We start from the raw sequence: 21,829 nt of genomic DNA on the forward strand, positions 1-21,829 counted from the left end.
ACACCGCCGGCTAACAGGAAGCACCGCTTGATAAACAGAAGAAGAAATGACGCCCAGTTTTAACAGGCAGGAGCACAGAACCTCCAATTTGGCTTCCAGACTGCGCGATCTCTTTGTGAGTTCACCCAACAGCTGATTTGAGGATGAAGATTCTGGTTTTGAACATGTTCAACCAACAAAAGTCGTCATGGATGAATTCTCATTAAAAGAGGCAGTTTTTTTTTCCGGGGAAGTGGTTAAACATGCTGATCAATCACTTCCAGCCAGTAAAGAGGTCATCCTCTCCCTTTCATCCATTTTCTCCAAAGAGGAAGAACGAGGAAGTGAGAAAGAGATGGAGGCACGGGCGGGGGGGAGCAAGAGGTGGAAGAAGTGGAGGCATAGAAAATGCTAATCCTGCCCCCCCGTCACTCCCTTCCTCTTCCCCTCTCCCCTGTGTCTTATCCTCTCATGCAGAACATAGAGCTTAAGGAACTGATTAGAATGAATGCTGAAATTGGAAAGTGCGGAGCATGAAGAAAAAAAAAGTTAAGAATATTGGGGGTGAAAAATGTGAAGCAAACGAGTGGGAAGGCAAAAAAATAAAAAAGAAAGAGAAGAGAGCTCATTGATTAATATTAATGCAGGCATCCTTACTGTAACTCTGCTGGTGTATTAACGAGACCAACAGCCTTCAGATTAGGAAGAGAGCGGGAGAGGTAAAAAAAAAAAAATAATAGAGGGAGAGAGAGTGACAATGGCGGAGCTGGAGGACACACAGTGAACGTTAGAATGAGGACAGAAAAAAAAACAGGGGAAAGAAGAGTCGCAGCCAAAGGATGATGAGAAATGAGTATGGAGTGAAATAGTGGGTGAGGAGGGAGAAGAAGAGAGGCGAGGGACGGAGGGAGATTTATCCCTGGCAGTTTGGAGTGAAGCTTAATTAGAGAACTTTTTATCAGCGGCCCCGTCGACACGGCTTTCACCTTGAACTGCCAGGAACAAACAAATGAGTTGGCCACATATGCTACACTTAAATTCACTCTCCCTTTCACACAACAACCCACCCACAAACATTAAAAGTGGTCTCTGAGGCTGAGGATGAATCCAGAATCAGACAGATCTGACTCTGCAGAAGAATCTGTCAGTTTCATCTTCTTTTACTTTTACTGTTTCTATTTTCTCAGCTGCTGTAACATGAAGGATGATTGATCCTTCTGAATCCTTTTTTTTTTTAAGGAAGGGATGAACATGCTGATCAATCACACCACACATTTAACCCCGCTGATCAATAAGCCCCTCGCCGTCTCTCTCATTCTGCTGCCTCCATTTGACCTATGCTTAATTTCACGGCCCTTCCTTCAGCACACACACACACACACACACACACTTTCCATTTATCCTTCCCTCTCCCGCTGCTGTCACCTGCACTCCGTTTCAGATGAGACCTGGTGTTTAAATTCACCTTGCTCTCCACCTCTGTGAACCCGTTATGTTTTCCATCAGCCCTGAAAGCATCACGGGGCCTCCCAACTCTCATAAAAAGACAGCAGCCCCCCCAACTCCCCCTGCATTTCCATTTATTTAGCAGCCAGCTGCCAGGCAAAACTGGGGGGTCAGAGGCACGAACAGCCCGCTTGCTGATGGTGTCATTTAGTGTGTATTATTCTACCTTGTTGTCATTGGATTAATGTGTCAAAGTATACAAGGCAAATAAATGGCTCATAATAACGTGGCAGCTGGGCAATCTAGTGATAGAGACTGTAACCTGTGGCCAAAACAAAGCAGAGTCAATGTCAGCACGTCCACGATGGCTGTGTGTCCGGATGAAGCATCCTTCAGCGAGACTTTGACCTCCTACCGCAGGCTCATTTTCTTTCAGTCTGCACGCGCACGTCAGATACTCGGTGCCGAAAATGCAAATGTAACTTTTCTCTGCACTAATAATATATGATATTGATACATTATTGATCGCCATCGGGAAACACTTTCTCTACAGTCGTCCGATCATCCTATCATCTTCCAGGAATGTAAGACTGTTGGGATGAACTACAAAATAATACATGGGATGTGCATTGATTCGCTGACCTACTCTGGGCTGCAGCTGAATTCTGTGTCTTCGATCCTGAGACGAATCTACATCTAGAAACCCTAGAATTCATGGAAGCGCCACGAAAAAACACTCACCTTGACATTGGGTTTCCTTCATTGCCGGTTCGAAACCAGCCGAGCAGGTGCAGGCTCCGACGGGAACCATCCACTCCCCGTCTCCGTTGCAATAAAGCTTCAGTGGCACGGACACCTCCAGGGCATTGGGGACGCAAGTTCCCGGCGCGATGACCAGGGAAGTGGCCTCAGCCCCGGTAGCTGTCTCCGGGAAAACAGCAAAGTTGGCGATGGTGGTGGAGCACTTCTTATAAAACACCCTCACTGAGATGAGGGACATGCAAGCACCGAGGTCCTGGAAGGCCAGGTAGAACCCGGCTTTGGACAAAGGCCCAAAACTTCGGACTTTAGTGTTTACCCGCCCAGACTCGAGCATGGAGAAGCTCTCATCTGGGGCAATAGTGTCCACCTTTACGTAAGGGTTCTCCATCCAGAAAGGACTGGTGGCTGTGGCCGAGTCCGAGTCAGACTCGTAGTAGAAGAGGTTGAAAGTCTCTTTGCAGGAACCCGGGATGTTGGGAATGCTGTTACAATCACGCACCGTGAATTTCATCTCCACATAAACACGCAGCACGTCCTTCCGTGGGATGAAGTCACTACGCAGCCAGTTGTTCTGGTTGAGCTCACGTACGTTGCAGACTTGGTATGTCCGGATGGGATTCATGGCGTCGTCGTAGCCACTCACTTCCTCCCACTGCAAAGAGAGTAGGAGTCAGTCATGGCACAAAAAGTTACAAAACGGAAATAAAACATCAGGGAATAAAACAGAAAGAGGGATTTGATTACTGTGAGTTATCTCCTCTCTTTTTACCGTGCTGTACATTTCATCTCTGGTCAGTGTAGCGAAGAGCCAGGGACAAGGACTGCAAATTCATCACAATTACAGCAACCTGTCACCGCCTCACCACAAAGCCACCACAGCATGTTTACCTCATATCTGTTTGGAAGTAGCAGCCACACTGTTTCACAACCAATTACGCTTCAATTACAGAGCAATGATCGCAACGTCCTCTAATAAAGAGGGGAAAAAAGGCGTCAGTTAACCTTCATGCTTTTCTGTTTTTTACACTCCTACGTCTTTCAATGCTACTACAGCACCCAGGGGGTGAATTACTCAGGATAAAATGGGATTAAATTTTCTAAACTTTGATTACCAGCTTCATTAAACTAGCGCAAGCAAACTAGACTGTAAAGGCTTTGCTACGAGACGCTGTGATCTAATGCATTTTTCAATCTCAAATGAGGACAGCATGATTAAATCTTTTCTCTTCAAATAGCGATCCCTGTGTGTATAATGCACATGTGTGCGTGTGCATCACTGCTGGGGGATCTGCCCTCCTCTCCGGTCTTTTTTTTTTTTTTATAGCTAAGCCAAAGCCTGGCAAGCTTATTTGCATAGCACCTTTCAAATACAAAGCGAACTCAGGGTGTTTTGCATATGGCATGGTCATGCATTAAAGCATTTAAAAGACAATACTGAGGAAAATGGAGCAAGGTGGAGGATTAAAAAGTTTTTGCTTTTAGCTAAAACTGTTGATCTGTGAGGCTTGTAAACTTGTGACCTTCTGATTACAGGGCATCGCTCAGAACCACCAACCCAAAAGACTAACATAGTAAAATTCTGGAATACCAAGACAAGTGTATCACTAAAGTGTCTGCGGCTCGGCCCGTGGGACCAAAGTTTGCTTCAGATCTGACTCTCTCGATAACTCCTGACATAAAAGCACCAATTTGTTCTCCAGAGTCGGTTGTTTCCATCTGAGCTCAGAGCATCTTAATTAAGGCTGTGATATGGATGTGGTGGAGACAAGGCTATTAATCCAAGACCCTGCGGGCCACGAGGGAGAGAGGCAGAAAGGGGCGTAGCTCGGCCGTGGCATTAACAAAGACGGTCCCGACGAGACTGCGAGAAGGAGGAAGCGACCAGAGGGAATCGATAATCACTAGCCAGGTCAATGGGATGGCTGAAAGCATGAAGTGTCAATGGGTATTTAGTTCAGTGTAATAAATCACCTTGTGCACAAAAAGCGATTGGGCCGAGTGTTTGTGTGTGTGCGTGCGTGCGAGGCTGCGTTTGTTTGTTTAAATGTGCTTGTTTGCGTCTGTGCGCAGGAGCATGTTCCTGCTCTGCCCGTTTGTTTGTGTGTGTTTAGGGAAAAATCATCCCCGCAAGACACACAGACACACACACACACCAGTGGGTGAACACTGCTGACCAAGCCTGAATGAATTAAGTAGGTCGTGTGAAAAAGGGTCAAGTTTCTTGGCACTCCCAACAAGATGAATCGTTGCGCAAGATTGGCGATCCACTCCATTTTTTCTTTTGTCCTTCCCAATCAAAGCTTTACATTTTACTTCCAGCTGACAGCAAACGGTGTTCTGTCTCACCCCTCCGAGGTCCAAAGCTCTGATTATAATACGCATTTTCCAACATGAGGCAGGTTGGAACGATCTCCGGTTACGAACAGGTTACGCTGGCTTTTGCTCCAGCGGTTTGTTTTCGTACCCTTCTGTTTCATTCTGAGAAGAACTTAACTAGAAAACTAGAAACTTTGATGGGAAACCAAGCTGGAAATATTAGCTTTAGACATTAGCTGAAATGCCAGAGCTCCAAGAAGCAATTAGCGTGCTTTTATTTTTTCCGTTGTTGTTTTCTTCTCTTTTTTTGTAGCATGAATGAGCTGTCTTGGGCTAATTTTAAGGATGTTTTAGCTTTGTTCATAACATGTTTTAGCATGTTGGGGGTCTGTGAGGCAGACGGCGATACACTAACAATAGTTATTATCTCCACCAGCTAACTCATTTGGTGTAGTATATTCTTATCAGCGTGCGGTTATGGAAAACCCTGTAGGGGTGTCATTCCAGATCTGAGCCCTGCCATAAAGTGGAATTCCCCCCTAATATTCCATCTGTTTTATAAAAGAAATTATACTGTAGATGAACAGGCACACACACAATGCATGGAAATGGCCAGCTTTACATCGGTGTCCTACACAGAGAAGGGTGATTCACATATGCAGCCAGTGAGGGAGAGAAGGTCACATAGCTAAGAGGAGACAGAGGTGAATGTGCACGGACAGATACGTGCACACACATGCAAAGACACCAGGAGGTGGTGTGGTGGGCGAAGATGCTGCCGTACAATTATCAGAACATAAATATGCATCGACTCGCGCACAAACGGCTTCAGCTGTGAGCTCTTGGACCGGGCCTGCTGCTAAAAAAAGCAACACATATGTGGCATCCGCCGTCTGTGGAGTCGCTGTCACAAATAAACATCTTCTGTTCTCTCCGCTCTGATTTATGTCTGCTGCTGAATCTGTATGTGTTGTGCAACACAGAGAGACAAGACGGAGACGCAGTGACTCAGCCCTGGCTGGACAGCATCCCTGAGGGGCCGATTTTCTAAGAGTTTCTCCTTAGAAATTGATTTATTTTATTTTTTTATGCTGTCTCCCTCTCTGTTCAGACATTTTCTGGATTTTAATCTCGCCCCCCCCCTCCCCTCCTCCAGCTCCCCTTCCTTGGTATGTTACTTTGTTTGTCCTCTCTGCCACTGTACCTGTTATTCTTAAACACTTGTCACCCGTAACAAAAACAAGCTGCAGAGACGGTCCCGTTACGTGACGGGAAAAGCATACAAATAAAAGGCATGCACAACTGTGCTGTGCAGAAAGTCAGACAGAGGGGAGATAACTCGGGAACGTGCAGCGTCTGTGGCACATTCCGCTGCAAGACAACAAAAAGACCACAGCAAAAGGCCTCTCCACTGTACGCACACGTCTTGAAAAGGAGCATCTGCCGCGCGTTTGGTCGGAAAAGAAACTGGGTGGAGTTTTTTGGAGTTTTTATGTCGCTCTGTGGGAGCGTTGCTGCTGCATCATGTGGGAGGGAGAAGATGACTAGATAAGAGGAGGGGAAGGGGGCACAAGGGGGGTTGTTCTGCTGATTGTTGCAGCTGATGAGGCCTGTGTGTCTGGCTTCATTAGTGCTTAGTTACTTGGAAGTAAAGGAAGAGGAAAATAAAGAGGCGGCTGACTTCGAACAGCTGGGGTGGAATCGCTCCGCTAAAACAAAATCTAAAAAATGGGGGCCCACCTTTCAAAGCACAAGGGCCAAGTCAGGAGGGATGGGGGGGCGGGGCGCACAAAGGCGAGGGGAGGGGTGCTGGCCGTCTTTGAAGTATAGCTGAGGAGGGGTCAAGACTCTTTTTGCTCCTCTTTGGGCTTTTGTGGAGACCACATGGGAAAGCAAGATCTGGCTGTCACCAGCACTTTGTGTGCAGTAGATTTGGATGCCTGGATGTGCAGCGGGTCAACGCCGGGAAATATTTCTGCCTTTAAAAAGGCTACTTCATGAGGCAAACTGAGGCTTTTCACATGTTTTAAGTGCACCGAGGCAAAAGCGGAGGAACATCGGTGGCTGTGTGGGTCAACGAAATGGGACTGCACTGTGGAGCTTTTTTTTTTTTATTCACTGAAAAGCACATCTTGTTGAACACTAACACACATCCTGTTGAGGAAGATGCACAGGACCGTTGATCTTCAGAGAGGCCAGCAGGCGTACTGAGCTAATGTGCACACACACACACACACACACACACACACATCAATGGATGCAAACAAGGTGTAGACTAGAGACACCACCAGCTGTCCATCCATCAGTTTTCTTTTTCACCATCTTGTGTTCTGTACTCACCCCGGTCTCAGGGTGCGCAGTCCAGGCTAATTCTGTCGTAGCCCACTTTGTGTCCATCAGCGTCTCTGTAAGCACAAGCAGAAGAAACACAACCAGGTTAGACAAACAGCAAGAGCCTGATGTTTACAACAACGCCATAAAAGAGATTTTAACAAAATTCGATCGCACAAAGCACAGTGGTGGAGCAGCGAGACACAAAGAAGTGTTGTCTGTGTGTGTGAGGTCTTTGAGGTCTTGTGTGACATTTTTTTCTTTTTTCAGCTCCTCTTCTGGATAATTAGTCTCTATTAGACTTTTTCTCTTATACGGCGAAGGAAAAAGGAAACAACAGCATATCTTGGTGAGAAGCAGTTCCACTTCCCACAGGGTACAGACACACACACACGGACACACACATACACTGTGAGTAACAGGTTGTAAAACTCCTAAAGATATACAACCCAACAGAAGGCTTTAATAGAGTGGGGGGGTAATAAAGTTAGGTGTCACAAAACGACGGAGGGCAACACACTTGAACTGGATTCACTTTCTGTCAATGCTTGATAACGTTCATTTGTACACCTGCACAGGTCTCAGCACGCACAACTCACGTACACAATACACAGAAAATGGGGGACGGGGAAGAGTTTGGTCTGGACCCGCTCTTTGTGTAAAGGGCCTTGATGTACCTTTGTTATGATTTGGTGCTTTATAAATAAGTTTGATTTGATTTGATCTCCTGTAAATCCCTTCTCTCCTTTCCACGTTCCGGTTTCTACTGGCAAAGACGGCGGCTTTGTGAGAGCAGAGAGGGAAGACTGTAAATGTCGAGTCTTTTACTACCTGGCGCTCAAGGCGCAGTGTGCAGCCACCGTTATTATCTCAACCGCTGTGCTGTTCTACAAGATAGTAAAAGATGATGAAACGGCGCTGCCAGACAGTGAGCTTATGCCGGCCCTGGTCACGGAGGGAAGTGTGAGATCTTCCACCTCGACGGCCTCGCTTTCAGGGGATGAACCAACAGAAGTCTTTCAGCTCACTTTTCCACTCTACCCACATCCCTCAGTTTTCTGTGCCTTACCCCTTATTTCATCTTCCTTGGTAGTTTTTTTGCGGGTAAGCTGACAGGAAATAGCACTTGGGAGCAAAATAAAAGCGTAAAAGCTCCACACGCCTGCTGCTGCCACTTCTGCATTCAGGAGCACCAGTGACAAACGCAAACACCCTCAAATTTAAAAAAAAAAGGAACTCAGCGGAGACGACATGCTCCTTCATCTGAGAATTCCCATTGAATTCCACCCCCACACGCTTTCAGACAGTGTCTCTGACATGTGTAACAGCCTATTACACTGGTAAAAACTCTGGGCCTCCAATAGAGCCAAAGGGAGGTATCTTCCCTTCAGGACAAAAAAACTAAAAACACTCATACAGTCAGATTTCATATGGAGCTTGGGCTTGTTCCCTGCGGGCAAAATGGTCTGGAAGCTTCACACAGAAAGATCTGTCTGTCTGGGAGTGGCTCTGGGAACTGAAGAGAATTTCATGCACTCACAGGACAAGGTCAAATCTGGCTCACAACCTTTGTCACAAATGATCCTCTCTGTGTCTTTTCACAAAGTCTCCAGTATTTTGTCTGTGCTGACGGCAAAAATATCTCCGATTACAAGTTGCACCTTTTGCCGAGAGCATACGCGACGAGCCGCGTTCCTCACCTGTGCAAATAAGGATCTTACTGGTGTTTTCATCTCAGAAACTGTGTCAGTGCATATTAGCGGCAGGATTTCCCCTGACTCACACAGTGACAGTGTGTGATTTCGAGACCTGTTACTGTCAGCCGAACAGGTAGCTAAGCCGGTGTTGGTGGAAATGATACACCTCTGCTGCCTGGTGTTTATTATTATGACTGTGCCTTTGTGTGCGGCGCGCCAGCTTGTCATTAGCACTGACCTTGCTGAAAACGGCAACATGGTCAAACACAATGGGGGAAAAGAAACAAAAAAATGGGGGGGGGGGGGGGGGAGTGAAAGAGAGAGAGAGAGAAAAGGGGGTTGGGAGAGACACAAGTGAGAGAGAAAGAACGAGAGTTGGAAAAAAGAGAGGAGGGAGATACACAAAACGCACACACACACACACACACACACACACACACACCTGTGAAATCTGACTTCAGCGGTCTGGACTGTGGATCATTCGGGAGTGCGTGTGCAGCAGTAACCCTTCCCTCCCCAATGAATCTGCATTGTTTAACCTTGCCAGGTCTGTACTTGTGTAGGTTTGAATGTGTGTGTGTCTGTGTGAATGTGTAAGAGTGTGTCTGTATTTGGTGCAAAGCCCTGTATTGTTCCCAAAGTGGAGCACCAATCCTGAGTCAATGGGCCAAAGCAAAAGCACTGAATGACCCCGACCTTATACGGCCACTCCTTCTCTATCATTGTGTGTGTGTGTGTGTGTGTGTGAATAACACATTAGGCAATGGAAGCGCACTGCAATATTCATGACTGTACAATAAATTCAGACACCTGCCCGGTCACAGAAAACACAGAATAACAAGCCAGGGCAATAAAGTGAGATAAAGCAACATGCTGCGGCTGCGTGAATGATTAAGACAGTTTTATTTTTCCCCCTGATAGGAAACAACCTCCGAAAAGGCCTCAAACCAACCAAACCTGGTTTAAGCAAGAAAAAAGAGAGAACGGGTGGAAAAGAAAACCAGATGAACGAGTTGTGGGAGAACCAACTGGTGTGTAAACTACCCAATATTTCCCCCGTACACAGAGTGCTCGTGTTTGCCTTTCAGCCCTTCAGGTTTCATTTCATTCACTGAATTTTTTAAAAACCTGGAAGTGAAAAAATGAGACAATAAAAGGGGGAGGGCGGCAAGCAAACAGAGTAAATCAGACAAATGAACATGCAAATTTGCTGCCGTGCAACACACACTGCTGCACGATCCTGTTAAATCCATCTTCTTCACCACATTCTCACTTTTTTTTTCTCCCATTCATTTTTCCATCTTGTTCTCATCCTTCCTGTGAAACGATGGATCCCATTCCCCGCTGTTTCTCTCTCTCTCGCTCTGGTTTTTCTCCGACTACCTTGCTCTGCCAGGAGGTGAGAGGTCTGACCTCTTTCCATCCGTCTTTCCCTCCCTCTCGCTCCTTTTTCTTGCCAATCTCTATATCTGTGCTTGTGCTTTCGTGCTGCAGTGTGATGGATGTGACGTGCCGTGTAGAGGGGAGTGTTTTTCAGCCTCCTACTGCTTAAGAAGACTATTCAATTAGCGAGTCCCTGTTTGAATAACCTGGGGACTGCTTTAGTAAAGTGTTATTTATGATGGAGGTCAAATGCACCTGGGATTAGTCAGACAAACATGGAGGGGGAAAGATGGCAGCGACATTTGTTTTCTCAGTGTGCCCTGATTGTGTGAGAAAAATTGCAGAAATACAAACAGGCTTGGAGAGATCATATGCAGGCAAGCACACGAGCGCACACACAAGCACGCACACAGACCCACACACACACACACACATATGCATGCAAGAACCAACCCCAACACTCTAATCCCATAATGACAGGGCAGACCTAATAACAGGGGAGGGCACTGAAGCATTCGTCCCCATGGCCGCATCCAATGCACAAACACACACAAACACACACAAACACACACACACTCACACAGCACCCAGAGTTACAAGCCTCCTAAAATATTTCTTTGTTCAAACAAGCAGGCTTCTTAAAAGACAGAAAGAAGAGAAGGAGGGAGGCAGAAGAAAGGCTGGAGTTGTTCCACAGGCCTAAGTCTTCGGGTCGCAGGGAGCAGACAGGTGAGGGATTTACCTCAGATGTCGCCTTCACTTCTTTGAGCTTTTGAGCGTGCTCGTCTTTGTTAGCGTGACCCCGTCAGATGACAACTGAAAGATAATTGAACCGAAACCCCCGGCGGGAAGAGGGCGGGGCAGAGAGATACATCTGCACAACCATGACACAAGATGCACAACAAATATCTGTTTTGTTTTTTTTGGCAACATAATCTTTCCTTCCTGTGTTGATGCCGCTTCCTGTCAGAGGTGCAAAGGAAAATGGCTGCCTTATTAATAAAATATGATGACAGCAGGATTTTAGTATTCACCCACAAAAGGTAATGAGGAAAAAGAAAAATATTCAACCCCCCCTCGCTCTCTCTAATGACGCCTTACTTGAAAATCCTTCCCTTCGGGCTTCTCCGCTAGTTAATTATCTTCTCCCCACTTCTTCTCCGAGAAGCTTTTGTTGTGTTCTCCTGCAGTCAAACAGACCAAGCACATGGCAACCTGGCATGGGGTAGCCACTCCATTAAAATACTATGTCGTCCGGTTGCCAAACACTTGAGCCTCTGTTTAGCCACAGAAACAGTGAAATGTGTCAACATTGAGAGCGCGGACCCCACGCTCGAGTTATTAGCGCTATTAGCCTGATTGCTTTGTGCGCTATCTTTGTTGGCTCGGCTTTTGTTGTCCAGTGTGAAGCAGAGAGGGAGGAAGAGGAGCACACAGGCCCAGAGAGAGCAGGAGGAGAGATGCTATTCAAATTCAAATTGTCCGAGCAGCCTTTTTGCCTTTGTGCGACGGGCCAGAGTGCGATGATTAGGAGAAGCCCCCTCCATTTTACGGGCGAGACCTCCCCTCCAGCACCCACACACACAAACACTCACAGTCACGGTAATTGGTTGCTGTGACATGGACGGGCCAAGGAGGTGATTCCTCTGTGGAATTCCTGAACCCTTCATCAGCACACACACATACTTTAACCCGCTAACACTCACTGTCAGTCATCGCACAATGGTTGTCGCACAAGAGGTTTGTCCTGTGTGTGTGCTAATGGGGTTACCATGTCGATACCTAGCAAATAAGTCTACCTTCCTCTCTCCGTCTCTCATTTTCTTCCCTCTTGCTGACTCTTCTGTCATCTCTCCCTCTGGGGGGGGTGTCTAATGAATGCCAGTCTCTGCCCTCTGCGTTTGCCTTATTTTTTTCCCCAATGGAGCCGAGTACGATTTGGGTTGGGGGTGTTTTTTGTCAATGTGCTCGGCCCGAGAGGCAATTTGTGACAAGCAGCTCTTTCCCAGTGATGCTGGGACTTTGTGATAAACAAACAAAAACCAACACAACGCTGTTCTCTTCTGTCAGCGGCTTTGAGGGAGCAGAGCGGAGGAGATGGAAAAAGGAGCTTTGATCGTGGCGAGGCATTGAGAACTGCAGTGAGTGTTAAAGTACACATGCACGTGTGAAATGTGTGCGTGTCTGCTGCAACCAAGTCAAGGTGGCTACTGGCTTTCTCCAGGCCTCATGAAGTCTAGTCTGGTTCCTGTAATGCCTGATGGAATGGGCCTCTTTGTTTTTGCCCCCCCCCCCCTTTCCCTTCTCTCACTAACCCTCCTAATTACAAAGCACAGGGGATCTGACGAACAGGTAGCCCCGAGGGCAGCTGTCTACAAAACCAGGTGTGCCTCCATGTGTGCACAAACACATGTGTGTCAGCACGAGCGTGCACGTTCAGAGGCCAGAGCCTGGCTTTAATAACTGACTCATAGCACGTGTGTGTGTGTCGATGGATGAACCTGAAGCTTCTACCTGTTTTCCTGCAGCATCACCGCCAATTTAAAGCGTTCATCACTTGCTGTTTCGCTTCAGGTCAGCAGCTGTGGATTAAACGTGACCAACTTCACGTTAAATGCAAAAATATCAACTTTCTTTTTCCCGCTTCCCCTTTTTCTTTTTTTTTTTGTACCCCCCCCGCCCCACCGTTGTGTGGATCATCCCGTGGGTTCAACCAGCAGCTCTGTTTGTTCACTGCTGAATAAGTATCAGCCTCTTTATCAACAGTACTGACAACACAACTCATACACACCCAAACACACACACTCGCTGTGGGGGGGGGTGGGGTGAGCGATTTATCAGTATCAGAGAAATCCAGCCCCACGTCAGTTGGTGCCATCTTTAGTCCTGTTACTGTTCCTCACACTTCAACCTGCAGCTGTTTTACAACCAAATCTCTCCAGCCGGCTTTGAACCTGCAGCCTTTTTAGTCAGGAATGTGAACGCTTTCGTTCACCATCTGCAACATTCCACGCTTATCTGTACGTCCCTGCCTGCTCCCTTACCGGCACGCACATAGTTATCTGCAGATGAGTGTGCAGCTACCGCAGGACTCCTGATTCTGACTGTCATGGCTTAATTACGGTGTTTGGCGTTTTTCCTCCCTTTGTGACGTTCACTTGGTTTCATTCCTCCAAGCCGAGTTTTTTTTTTAAGGTAAGGCTCTGTGTCACGTTAACCACTTACATCTCCTTTCAGAAAGGTATGTTCTTCATTTGCAGGTGATTACGTTGAGGGCATCGGGCCTGTGTGCGTTTAACCACCAGGAAATGGGCACGGCACCAGATTTCTGTAGGGACGGAGTGTTTACACCACCCAACATGGAAACTATTGCCTCAAGTTTAACCATAAATGAAGCCATTTCTCACCTGCAACCTTTCCTGGACATTCTCCACACCTCTCTCTCTGTCTGTGTTTTACAACGTTTCATAATTCAGTCTGGGTTTAGTTTTTTTCTGAGTCCCTCCAGAGAAATTCAACATCAAACAGCGACAGTAAACACTGTTTAAGCAGAGCGCTGCAGTCATTGCTGAATCTGAGCACGGGGCCGACCTGTGCAGCGTGTGCCTTCACGTCAGACGCCTTGGTGCCATCATCTGATTTCCTGGCGAATTACTCAGCCAAGTGCGACTGAAAAATGCAAACAAGCAAGCGAAGAGCAGGTTCGCCTTCACCCCGAGGATCAGCATATGGAAATACACATCTCCTAGCCGAATTTTGTGTGTGAGGGGGGGTTGTGTGTGTTTGTTTGTATTAGCCAAGATTGAGAAAGGAAGCGAGACAGAGTAATTTGGCTGTCTGTTTGTGTACGTCTGATAAAATGTTTGTGTGTGTGTGTCACTACAGCTGCTGATTTCATTCCCCACGCTCCCCAGGGAACAGCGATACCTCGACTACGACGCACATTAAAAAACACAATTTAGTGTAACTGCAACTTCATTGAGCTCTGATTGATTCAGGATCTGCCACGCGGATGAAAGGCTAACAAATATACCCGACACGCTAAATACACTCGAAGACGTACATTTCACATTTCTATAAAAAGACATCTTTGGCAGATACCGAAATAACAAGCAGGCATAACAAGCATGTCCCAACATCTGCTCCACAACTTTCAACCTCACCTATTTATAACATGTACAGTAAAAACTGAACCAGTCAGTTTTCCCCAAAGCATTATTTTCCAACATGGGGGTGTTCAAAGCTTTCAAGGGCACGTCAGGAGGAAGACGTGAGAAAATGCAGGTGGTTATACAAGGGAAGACTATACAAGGGAAAAATTTAAGCTTTAAGCACGATGAAAAGCTCCTTTAAAATTAAGAACACGGTGCTCTATCTGTTCATCTCATCCCATGTAGCTTGGCATTTATTTAAAGCTTCTTCCTCATGTTCAACAATTGCAATTACAAAGAGAGGGACTTAAAAGGGGGGCGGCGGAGTAATTTACTCGATTAGATGAGGCAGCAGCGATATTCTTTGATTTGCTGCTTTGTTTGGTCAAAACCTGCAGATTCCTCTGATGACTCCACAGCAGATGAACGGGCGGCGTTCTGCACCCCCGATAGGAATCAGACGAGGCAGCAAAGATGCTCAATAATCATCAAATGCCCTCAAAGGTCAAATGAGAAGAGGCAAAGATAGATAAGGATTTAATTAATCTTTAAATTATCCTTACTTTTTTATTTAAATGGGAAAAAAAACAACAAAAAAGTCAAAGTTAGGTGAGAAGGTGCGGGAGGGAAAGATACCAGATCTGCATCTGTCTTCACCGAAGAAAGGCGGCGCCTCAGCGTGAGGGAAGTCTGCGTCTCCGCTCTGAGGGCAGAAACTCACCTGGCGCCGCTGCCTCTCTGAGGGATTTGGGGTATTAGCGGCGCAGGCTAACATTGTGACAGCTGAGTGTCAGGACTCACTAACACATTTAACACATCTGCCCTCATCATTTACCATCATCGACCAGCGGACACTCTGATAGCCTCTGTCCTTCTGCCGAGAGCAAGGACGGTCTCAGAGAGACCAAATCGGGGAACTTTGAGTTAGCGGGTTTGATCTCCAGAGTCAGTGTTTGTCTTTGCCTCAGTGCAGTTGTGAATGAAGTGAGGTTGGATTTGGATCAGTCGTCAGACGCTCCTATTGGCTCCAGTCAGAGCCAATCAGGGCCTCGTTCAGAGGTCAGCTGTTTGTACAGTGTGTTGTAGCTTTCTAAAATAAAATGTGTTTATTTTCTTCTTTTCTGAGACATGATTTCTGATTACAGTGACACATATGATCGGCTGAGGTTCAGCTGATTGTAAATAGATTTTTTTAGAACTATAAAAAAAAAAAAGCCGCGGCGGAAAGCGGAACAAACACATGAGACACAAAAGGTGGTGAATGAGGAGAACAGCGTTTTCAAACAATAACAGACTTTGTGCCAACGGTCTCTTCAGCTGCTCTTCAGCTTGATACAGCCACGGCACAACAGAAACAACAAATGAATGCAGGTTTATTTACTGAGATAAGGGAGAAGGGGAGGCCACCGGAGGGGGGGGGGGCGATTCCCAACTTTGGGTGTGGCAGTCATTTATACCAACGCTGGCTGTTAAACCTCCACACACTTCAGTGAAAGTGGAAAGAGAGAGAGAGGGGGAAAAGGGGGAAGAGAAAAAGTGGGGGGGGGGGTTCAGTGCAGAAGACAAGAAGAGATATTCAAACTAAAGACAAAGAGAGGGGGGAGCAAACAAAGCAGAGAAAGAGATGGGATTGAAAGGCAAAGGGGGCCAGGAAGGTAACAAAGGGGGGAGAGGATGGGACGGAGAGCTGGTGGACGCTCTCTTGTATTCCCCACAGCCTGCACTTCTTTCACTGGATTTTTGGCATGGCAGCAGCACCCCTGAGAGAGTGTGTGTCTGCGTGTAGACGTCTACGACACCCTGTGTGTGTTTGACACGCAGCCTGATGGGAGCCGTTGCTGCTCGTCGCTTTAGTGAGTGCGATGAGAGCCAGAGAGCCACCGTCTACTTCGCTGCTGTCCTTTTCTACCTCCTCTCCTCCTTTTGCCCCTCTGCCAACCAGAGGGCTTCCATTCATAACAGCCCCAGAGCTGGGGGGGGCAACAGCCTGAGAAGAAGATAGCACCAAACCAAAAAAACGTCCTCAGAGACGTTTGATTGGTGCGTGCGTGGACACACTCACCTGTGTGAATGAATGACTATTTGCTTGTGCGGGTGGAAGCCTGCGATTATCTGAGTGTCTCAGAGGTACTGGAAGCAGAGATATGCACACAAACACACGCACGTACGCACGTGCACACGCTTTTGTTCAACGGGAGGTGGGCCATTGTGCAGCCAGATTGTGCGTGAGCAGTTACTTCACAGCTCTAATAGCAGGTTTCAGACGATTTTGTGTGTCAGCAGTGGCTGACTCAACAAACAGAACTCAATTACATGGGAACACAAACCCATACTGTACACTTACATAATACCAATGCACACACATTATGCATAATACATTATTTAAACAATAATAACACCAACACATATACAAATAGAAAATGAGACATATTATTAAGACTGGAACGCACACACACACACACACACACAGAACTCCTGTTTGTTCACTGGGGGGGTGCAGCCTAGAAAGAGCTGGAACTGGGCACTGAATAAAAGCCGTGGCTTTTTGAATGGCTGCGCTCCACAAGAAAAGTGCTTAGCACCCGGCTTTGCCATTCTGTTTCAATAGCCACTGAGTCTCCCTCACAAACACACACTGCCCCCCCCCGCCTCTCTCTCTCTGCCATTGTTTCTCTTCCACTCGCCCCTAATAGTCATCTGCCAACATATCAGATCACCTCACGATGCTCTTCCAGCGCAGCATGTAATGATCGCGTTGAATCTAATTAAAGATGTCCACTTCCTGTTCCGCCCGGAACAGCTGCCTGTGTGTCTGCAGCGAGGGGCAAAGCCCCAACGCACTCCGCATTTTCCACATGCCAGTGGCTTCGAATTACTTTACTACAGTTTAAAAACTACCGCAGTGGTACAGACCAAAAGTCTTTGAGGCTTGCTTGTTTCTCTTCTGTTTCTCCACGGAAACACGCACAAACAGAATAAACAAAACAAAGAGGAAGAAGAAGAAGGAAAAAAAACAGCAGAGCAGACGCTTGGGACCATCCTATTAGCGTGGACGTCAGCAAGAGTGGCACGGATCTTTGAGCTCATCGAGCAACCGCCAATGATTTATGAAGATGTTGCATGGTAATTATCCAGTCAATTATCACCGCCAGTCATGTTAATTTCCCAGGTATGCCCTCGTTTACCTGTGAGGAAGAGGGGAAAGGAGGGGGGGGCGTGGCAGATGGGGAATTTTAGGAGACTAATAATTACACCATGACATCATATATACACCTCCGCTCCCCTGTCCTGTCTCTTCTAAAGGAGGTGACGTGGACCCCCCCGGGCGGTTGCCTCGCACATCAGCTCATTAAGCTGACGGAGGACTCCTCGCTCTTTACCTGCCTGCCCAGTCATTAGCCATTCAGGTCAAAGACACTGGGAACAAAAAGGGAGGTTAGGGCAGTTGGAGTTAGGAATGCAACCCGCCGGGTCAGGGCTCTGCGGGCTTATGTGACTAAGATGATCTCACAGACACACTCACTATCAGCCACGCAAATCCACATGTGCACACAAAGCTCACAGAAAAGCACAGACATCTGCGCACAGTCGCACACAATGAGGTTGGGGAGTGGCGCTTCATGTAAAACAATTAAAATCCTAATGTGGCATGAGTCGTTACAAATACTATCAGGAAGCGCAACAATGGCTCAGATGCCAGATGCTGTTTATACTAAACAGCAAAGTAAACCTGGCAGGTCATCTTTTATCGCTCTCTCTCTCACACACAAATCCTTACTTAATTTTTTTTTATTCTTCCTTTTATTATTTTCTCTCCGTGACACATATGGCTGCCACTCCCTTTCCTCCGGATCTTCTACTACTACTTAGGTGTCGTGTTTTGTTGCCTTTGAAAAACTAACCGACTTTGACGCTTCGAGGTGAAGTAGCTGGTGAAAATTCTTCCCTTTGCACGAGACAGCTGGGAGCAACCTCATTTCTGTCTGCCTTCTTTCATTCACTGCACCAAGAGCAACTGTTAATGATCTGTGATGACAAACAGCTGCTGATTGATGAGCAAGAAGGTTTCATGCTTTTTGGTTTTGGGGACCGGTCTTCTGTTTCATCTCTGAAGTGGGTGGTGCAGACAAATGTGTTTATTTGTTATTTGGCATCATTAATTTGCTGTAAGAGGTGAGAGTGTTGTGTTTAATTTATGGCTATTTTGTTCTTCTGTGTCACATACCCACAAATGGCTGTGTGAGATTAATCATGTCGATCTGTTTTGGAGTCTGACTCGCTCTCTCTTGCATATCTGCATGTTGTTGCTCTGTCACCACCACACTGCTTCTACAGAGATTCTAGTCAGAGCAGCAATCTTAATCGCCACCAAGTTAATTAATCTCACACTTGGCTGCGGTAATAACTTGACTTGTTAGACCTCCTCTGCGTAAATGGACTTCACCTCTTACGCTGCTAAAAGTGTCAGTAATGAACCAGCCGTGAGGCGTCAGGACCATCCATAAAAAAAGCTTAAACGCTGCTAATATCTGCTTGACCTCACGTGCACGATGCATTTGCGTATTGGCCGTACAGCCTATATTTCCTTCAGGGTGGCCTTCTGTATGTTTAGTGCGACTTCATTTCTTCAACCGCCAACATGCCAAAATGCAAACATCAGCTCCAACGTTCTTACAAGAGATGGAACAAAAAACTTTATGTGACTTTAGGGGGATGATGCAACATGAAGGGAATACATAGGAGCTGAGACTTTCTGGCTGTTTGAGGTACTAGTTGTTATACCGCTTCAATAAATTATTACCACATTTTATTTTAGTATAATTGGCGTAATAAACAAAATAACTGCAGTGTTGATTGGTGAACTCTAACCACCAAAATATTCAACGTACCACATAGATTCCAGGAACCTGGACTCGTAATTTTACAGTGAGCAGGCAGATAGACTGTATAACACAAAACAATGGCTACATTGATACCGCTAACAATACAAAACTGTTCTCGACTCAATAAAAAGTTTGCTCTCTGTTGGTTGGTTCACAGATTTTTGGATTTATTGTCTCCTATAAACAAGTAAAGTAAACAAAAGGTGACGTAGGAGCATCTAGCAGCACAACAACGACAGGAAGAAGGAAAGCTACAGCTAGATTAGAGCCGTTTGACATCCACACTCCACCTGTTTTCATCCCAGCTCAGCATTTTCTGGTCAATCTCACGGTCAGGGATCGTCCAATTCCCAAAACCTATTACATATTAATGTATTTAACCTATGGAGAATCCACTCGATAGATGGTCAGGGCACAGAATCCTGGCTCTGGGCAATTAAAGGAAATTGACGGATGGACAGACAGGCGATCTGAGGCTGGTGGGGTCCATATGGTGCGGGGTTTTCAGAAGCCCACTTCAATTACATAAAGACCTCTGCGCATTGGCATGACACGCAGAAGGTCCCAGACAGCAACAGCAGAGAAAGAAGGAATGAATCATACAGCGGTTAGAAACACACACAAGGACACAGATGTATGCACACACACATAGACTGCTCCCTGCTGTCCCTAAATACAGAAGAAAAGAGTGTCTCTGCCTGCAACACACATCCACAAACAGAAGCTCATCCCGTCAGCGTCACCGTAAGATGGATGCTGAAATAATCGCACCATGATCACAGAACCACTTGCATCAGTGGTCCAACGCTCAAGGACCCTCACACACTTCAGCAAGTCAGCGAAACTGCAGGCCAGCTGACTGGCCTGGAGTTTATGCCTCGACTCTTCTTTCATCTGAAGGTGCTGCGTTGTCCTCAAAGCTCCAAACAGCAGCATAAATCTCACCAGAGTGAAGTCGGCTGTGCATCAGGCCAAGAAGGAAGGAGGGGCACTATCTAAACAGAAAATGAGGGAGGTTTGGCTGAGTGATGGGGTTACTTCTGAGCTCTCTTTTTGCTCATCTAGCTTGTTTTTTTTTTCTCTCCACTGTAGAAGATATATAGTGTGGATAATTTTCATTTTGTCGTCTGTCTACTTCTCCATCCCTCTCGGTCTCTTGGGAGACGAAGGAGGAATGTGGGCTATCCTGGCTAATGTATTATTCACCATTCATTGATGTGTAACTAAAGCTGGCAGTGTGGAAGGAGCGCTGTGTCACCAATTACCTCCATACCACCACTACCTACACACACACACACACACACACACACACACACAAACAGACACACACACACACACAAACACACACACACACACACACACACAGTAGCTGTAGCCACAAGGCCGCCAGGCATCCATTGATTTATGTTCTCACACACACACACACACACATATTTTCTAAAACATAGATTTCCATTTGGGAATGGCTGTGCATTTGTATGTATATGTGTGTGTGTGTGTGTGTGTGTGTGTGTGTGTTTGTGGAAACACAAAGTCATCTGGGAGTTTAAGTAGGACCACACAAGTATTTTAAAGGTGCCACATTTTCACACGAGGAAGGTCAGTAGATCAAAAGGACAAAGATTTTGTACGTCTGCAGGGGTCAGTGGTTAAAAGGGTCAAGTTGACCAACCAGAGTTAGTTTATATATTAACCTTTCCTGCCCGTTCCATCGTGAGATTCTAATATCTGGAAAAACTTTGGACTGTAGAGCCTGAAGGGGCTGACTCTGTTTCTGGAGGCAAAGTTATTCTGCAGAGCGCGACGGATACATTTCTCACTCCACTTCTCTCTTTGCCTTTTCAAACAATGTGTACATTGAAGTAAACATGAATGAGAGGAAGCTTGTTTTGCACCAGAGCCCTCCGAGAAATGTGATTTTTAACTGTTTCATAGCTCACCCAGAAGTGCCCCCCCCCCCTCCCACCCCACCCAAACTGCCTCACTGCCATGCTCATAATGCAACCAGTTAAAAAATAACAATCCCTGTGTTTATGCCTAAACTCGTCCTTTAGCACATGTGTTCAGCTGGGTTCAGTTGTGTTGTGGCCTGTGGCGATCTGAAAATCTGAAGGGAATAAACAACAAAGAGGTGCCAGTTTGTTTCTCTCCCCCCCAGATCGGAGACACGGGAAATGAGATGCACCAAAAATATCGGTATGTTTCCATCCAGCTCATATGTCTTCCATCTACCTTCAACACGCACAAAAACACAAGCCAGATCTCGTGGTGGTCCGAGTCCAGCTTAGGTGGGGTTGGTTACACTCCGACCGCAGGGTGTGGATCAGCAGTGACCTGATTAGTCATCGGCTCTAACCCTGAAACAGCCAAGTGGGTAGAATGCAAATGAATCCCCAGGGCTGCTGGCCAGTAAATCTGACTCTGGACCAGTGTTTATGGGATTCAAACCGCACCACACAAGGCCACAGCGGATGGGCTTACTGACCCTGAACAGTGACTTCATTGAGAGGAAAAGGGAAAAAGGCATTTGGGCTGAGTGTTTGCAGGACTGATTGGTAGTTACAGTAATTACAAGATGGGGGCTGTAGGAATGATGTCACACCACTGGCGCGCTTCATTCAACAAAAGGTGTCGTGAAATCAACATGTGTTATATTTACACGCTGGCAACGAGCCGCCGCGTTAACATGCACGTATCAATAAATCATAAGCAAATCTGCAAAGCCATCTCAAGCTGCGGGTGAGTGTTAATATTTCACCAGCGTTCTGCTCCTTCAGGTTCTCTTACATATCTAATGACGGCGAAGGTGCAACACATCCGGCCTGCTCCACTCTCGGGTTAATGAACAGGTGAGGAATTACTCCGACAGACGGAGATGGAA

General features: G+C 46.5%; 1 protein-coding gene across 5 annotated transcripts in view; it reads right to left on the reverse strand.

The window, feature by feature from the left end:
* Positions 1-21,829, reverse strand: part of ephb3b (eph receptor B3b) — a 53,355-nt gene that overhangs the window by 18,812 nt on the left and 12,714 nt on the right. For all 5 annotated transcript variants that reach the window (XM_029499877.1, XM_029499874.1, XM_029499876.1 and 2 more), the window contains exons 2-3: positions 6,844-6,908; positions 2,167-2,839 (exon numbers count right to left, since the gene is read on the reverse strand). In XM_029499877.1, coding sequence (XP_029355737.1) covers positions 2,167-2,839; positions 6,844-6,908 — 738 coding nt within the window. The remainder of the gene's footprint in view (positions 1-2,166; positions 2,840-6,843; positions 6,909-21,829) is intronic.

The sequence above is a fragment of the Echeneis naucrates genome, chromosome 4 (assembly GCF_900963305.1).
Source record: "Echeneis naucrates chromosome 4, fEcheNa1.1, whole genome shotgun sequence".
In the NCBI taxonomy this organism is placed as follows: Eukaryota; Metazoa; Chordata; class Actinopteri; order Carangiformes; family Echeneidae; genus Echeneis; species Echeneis naucrates.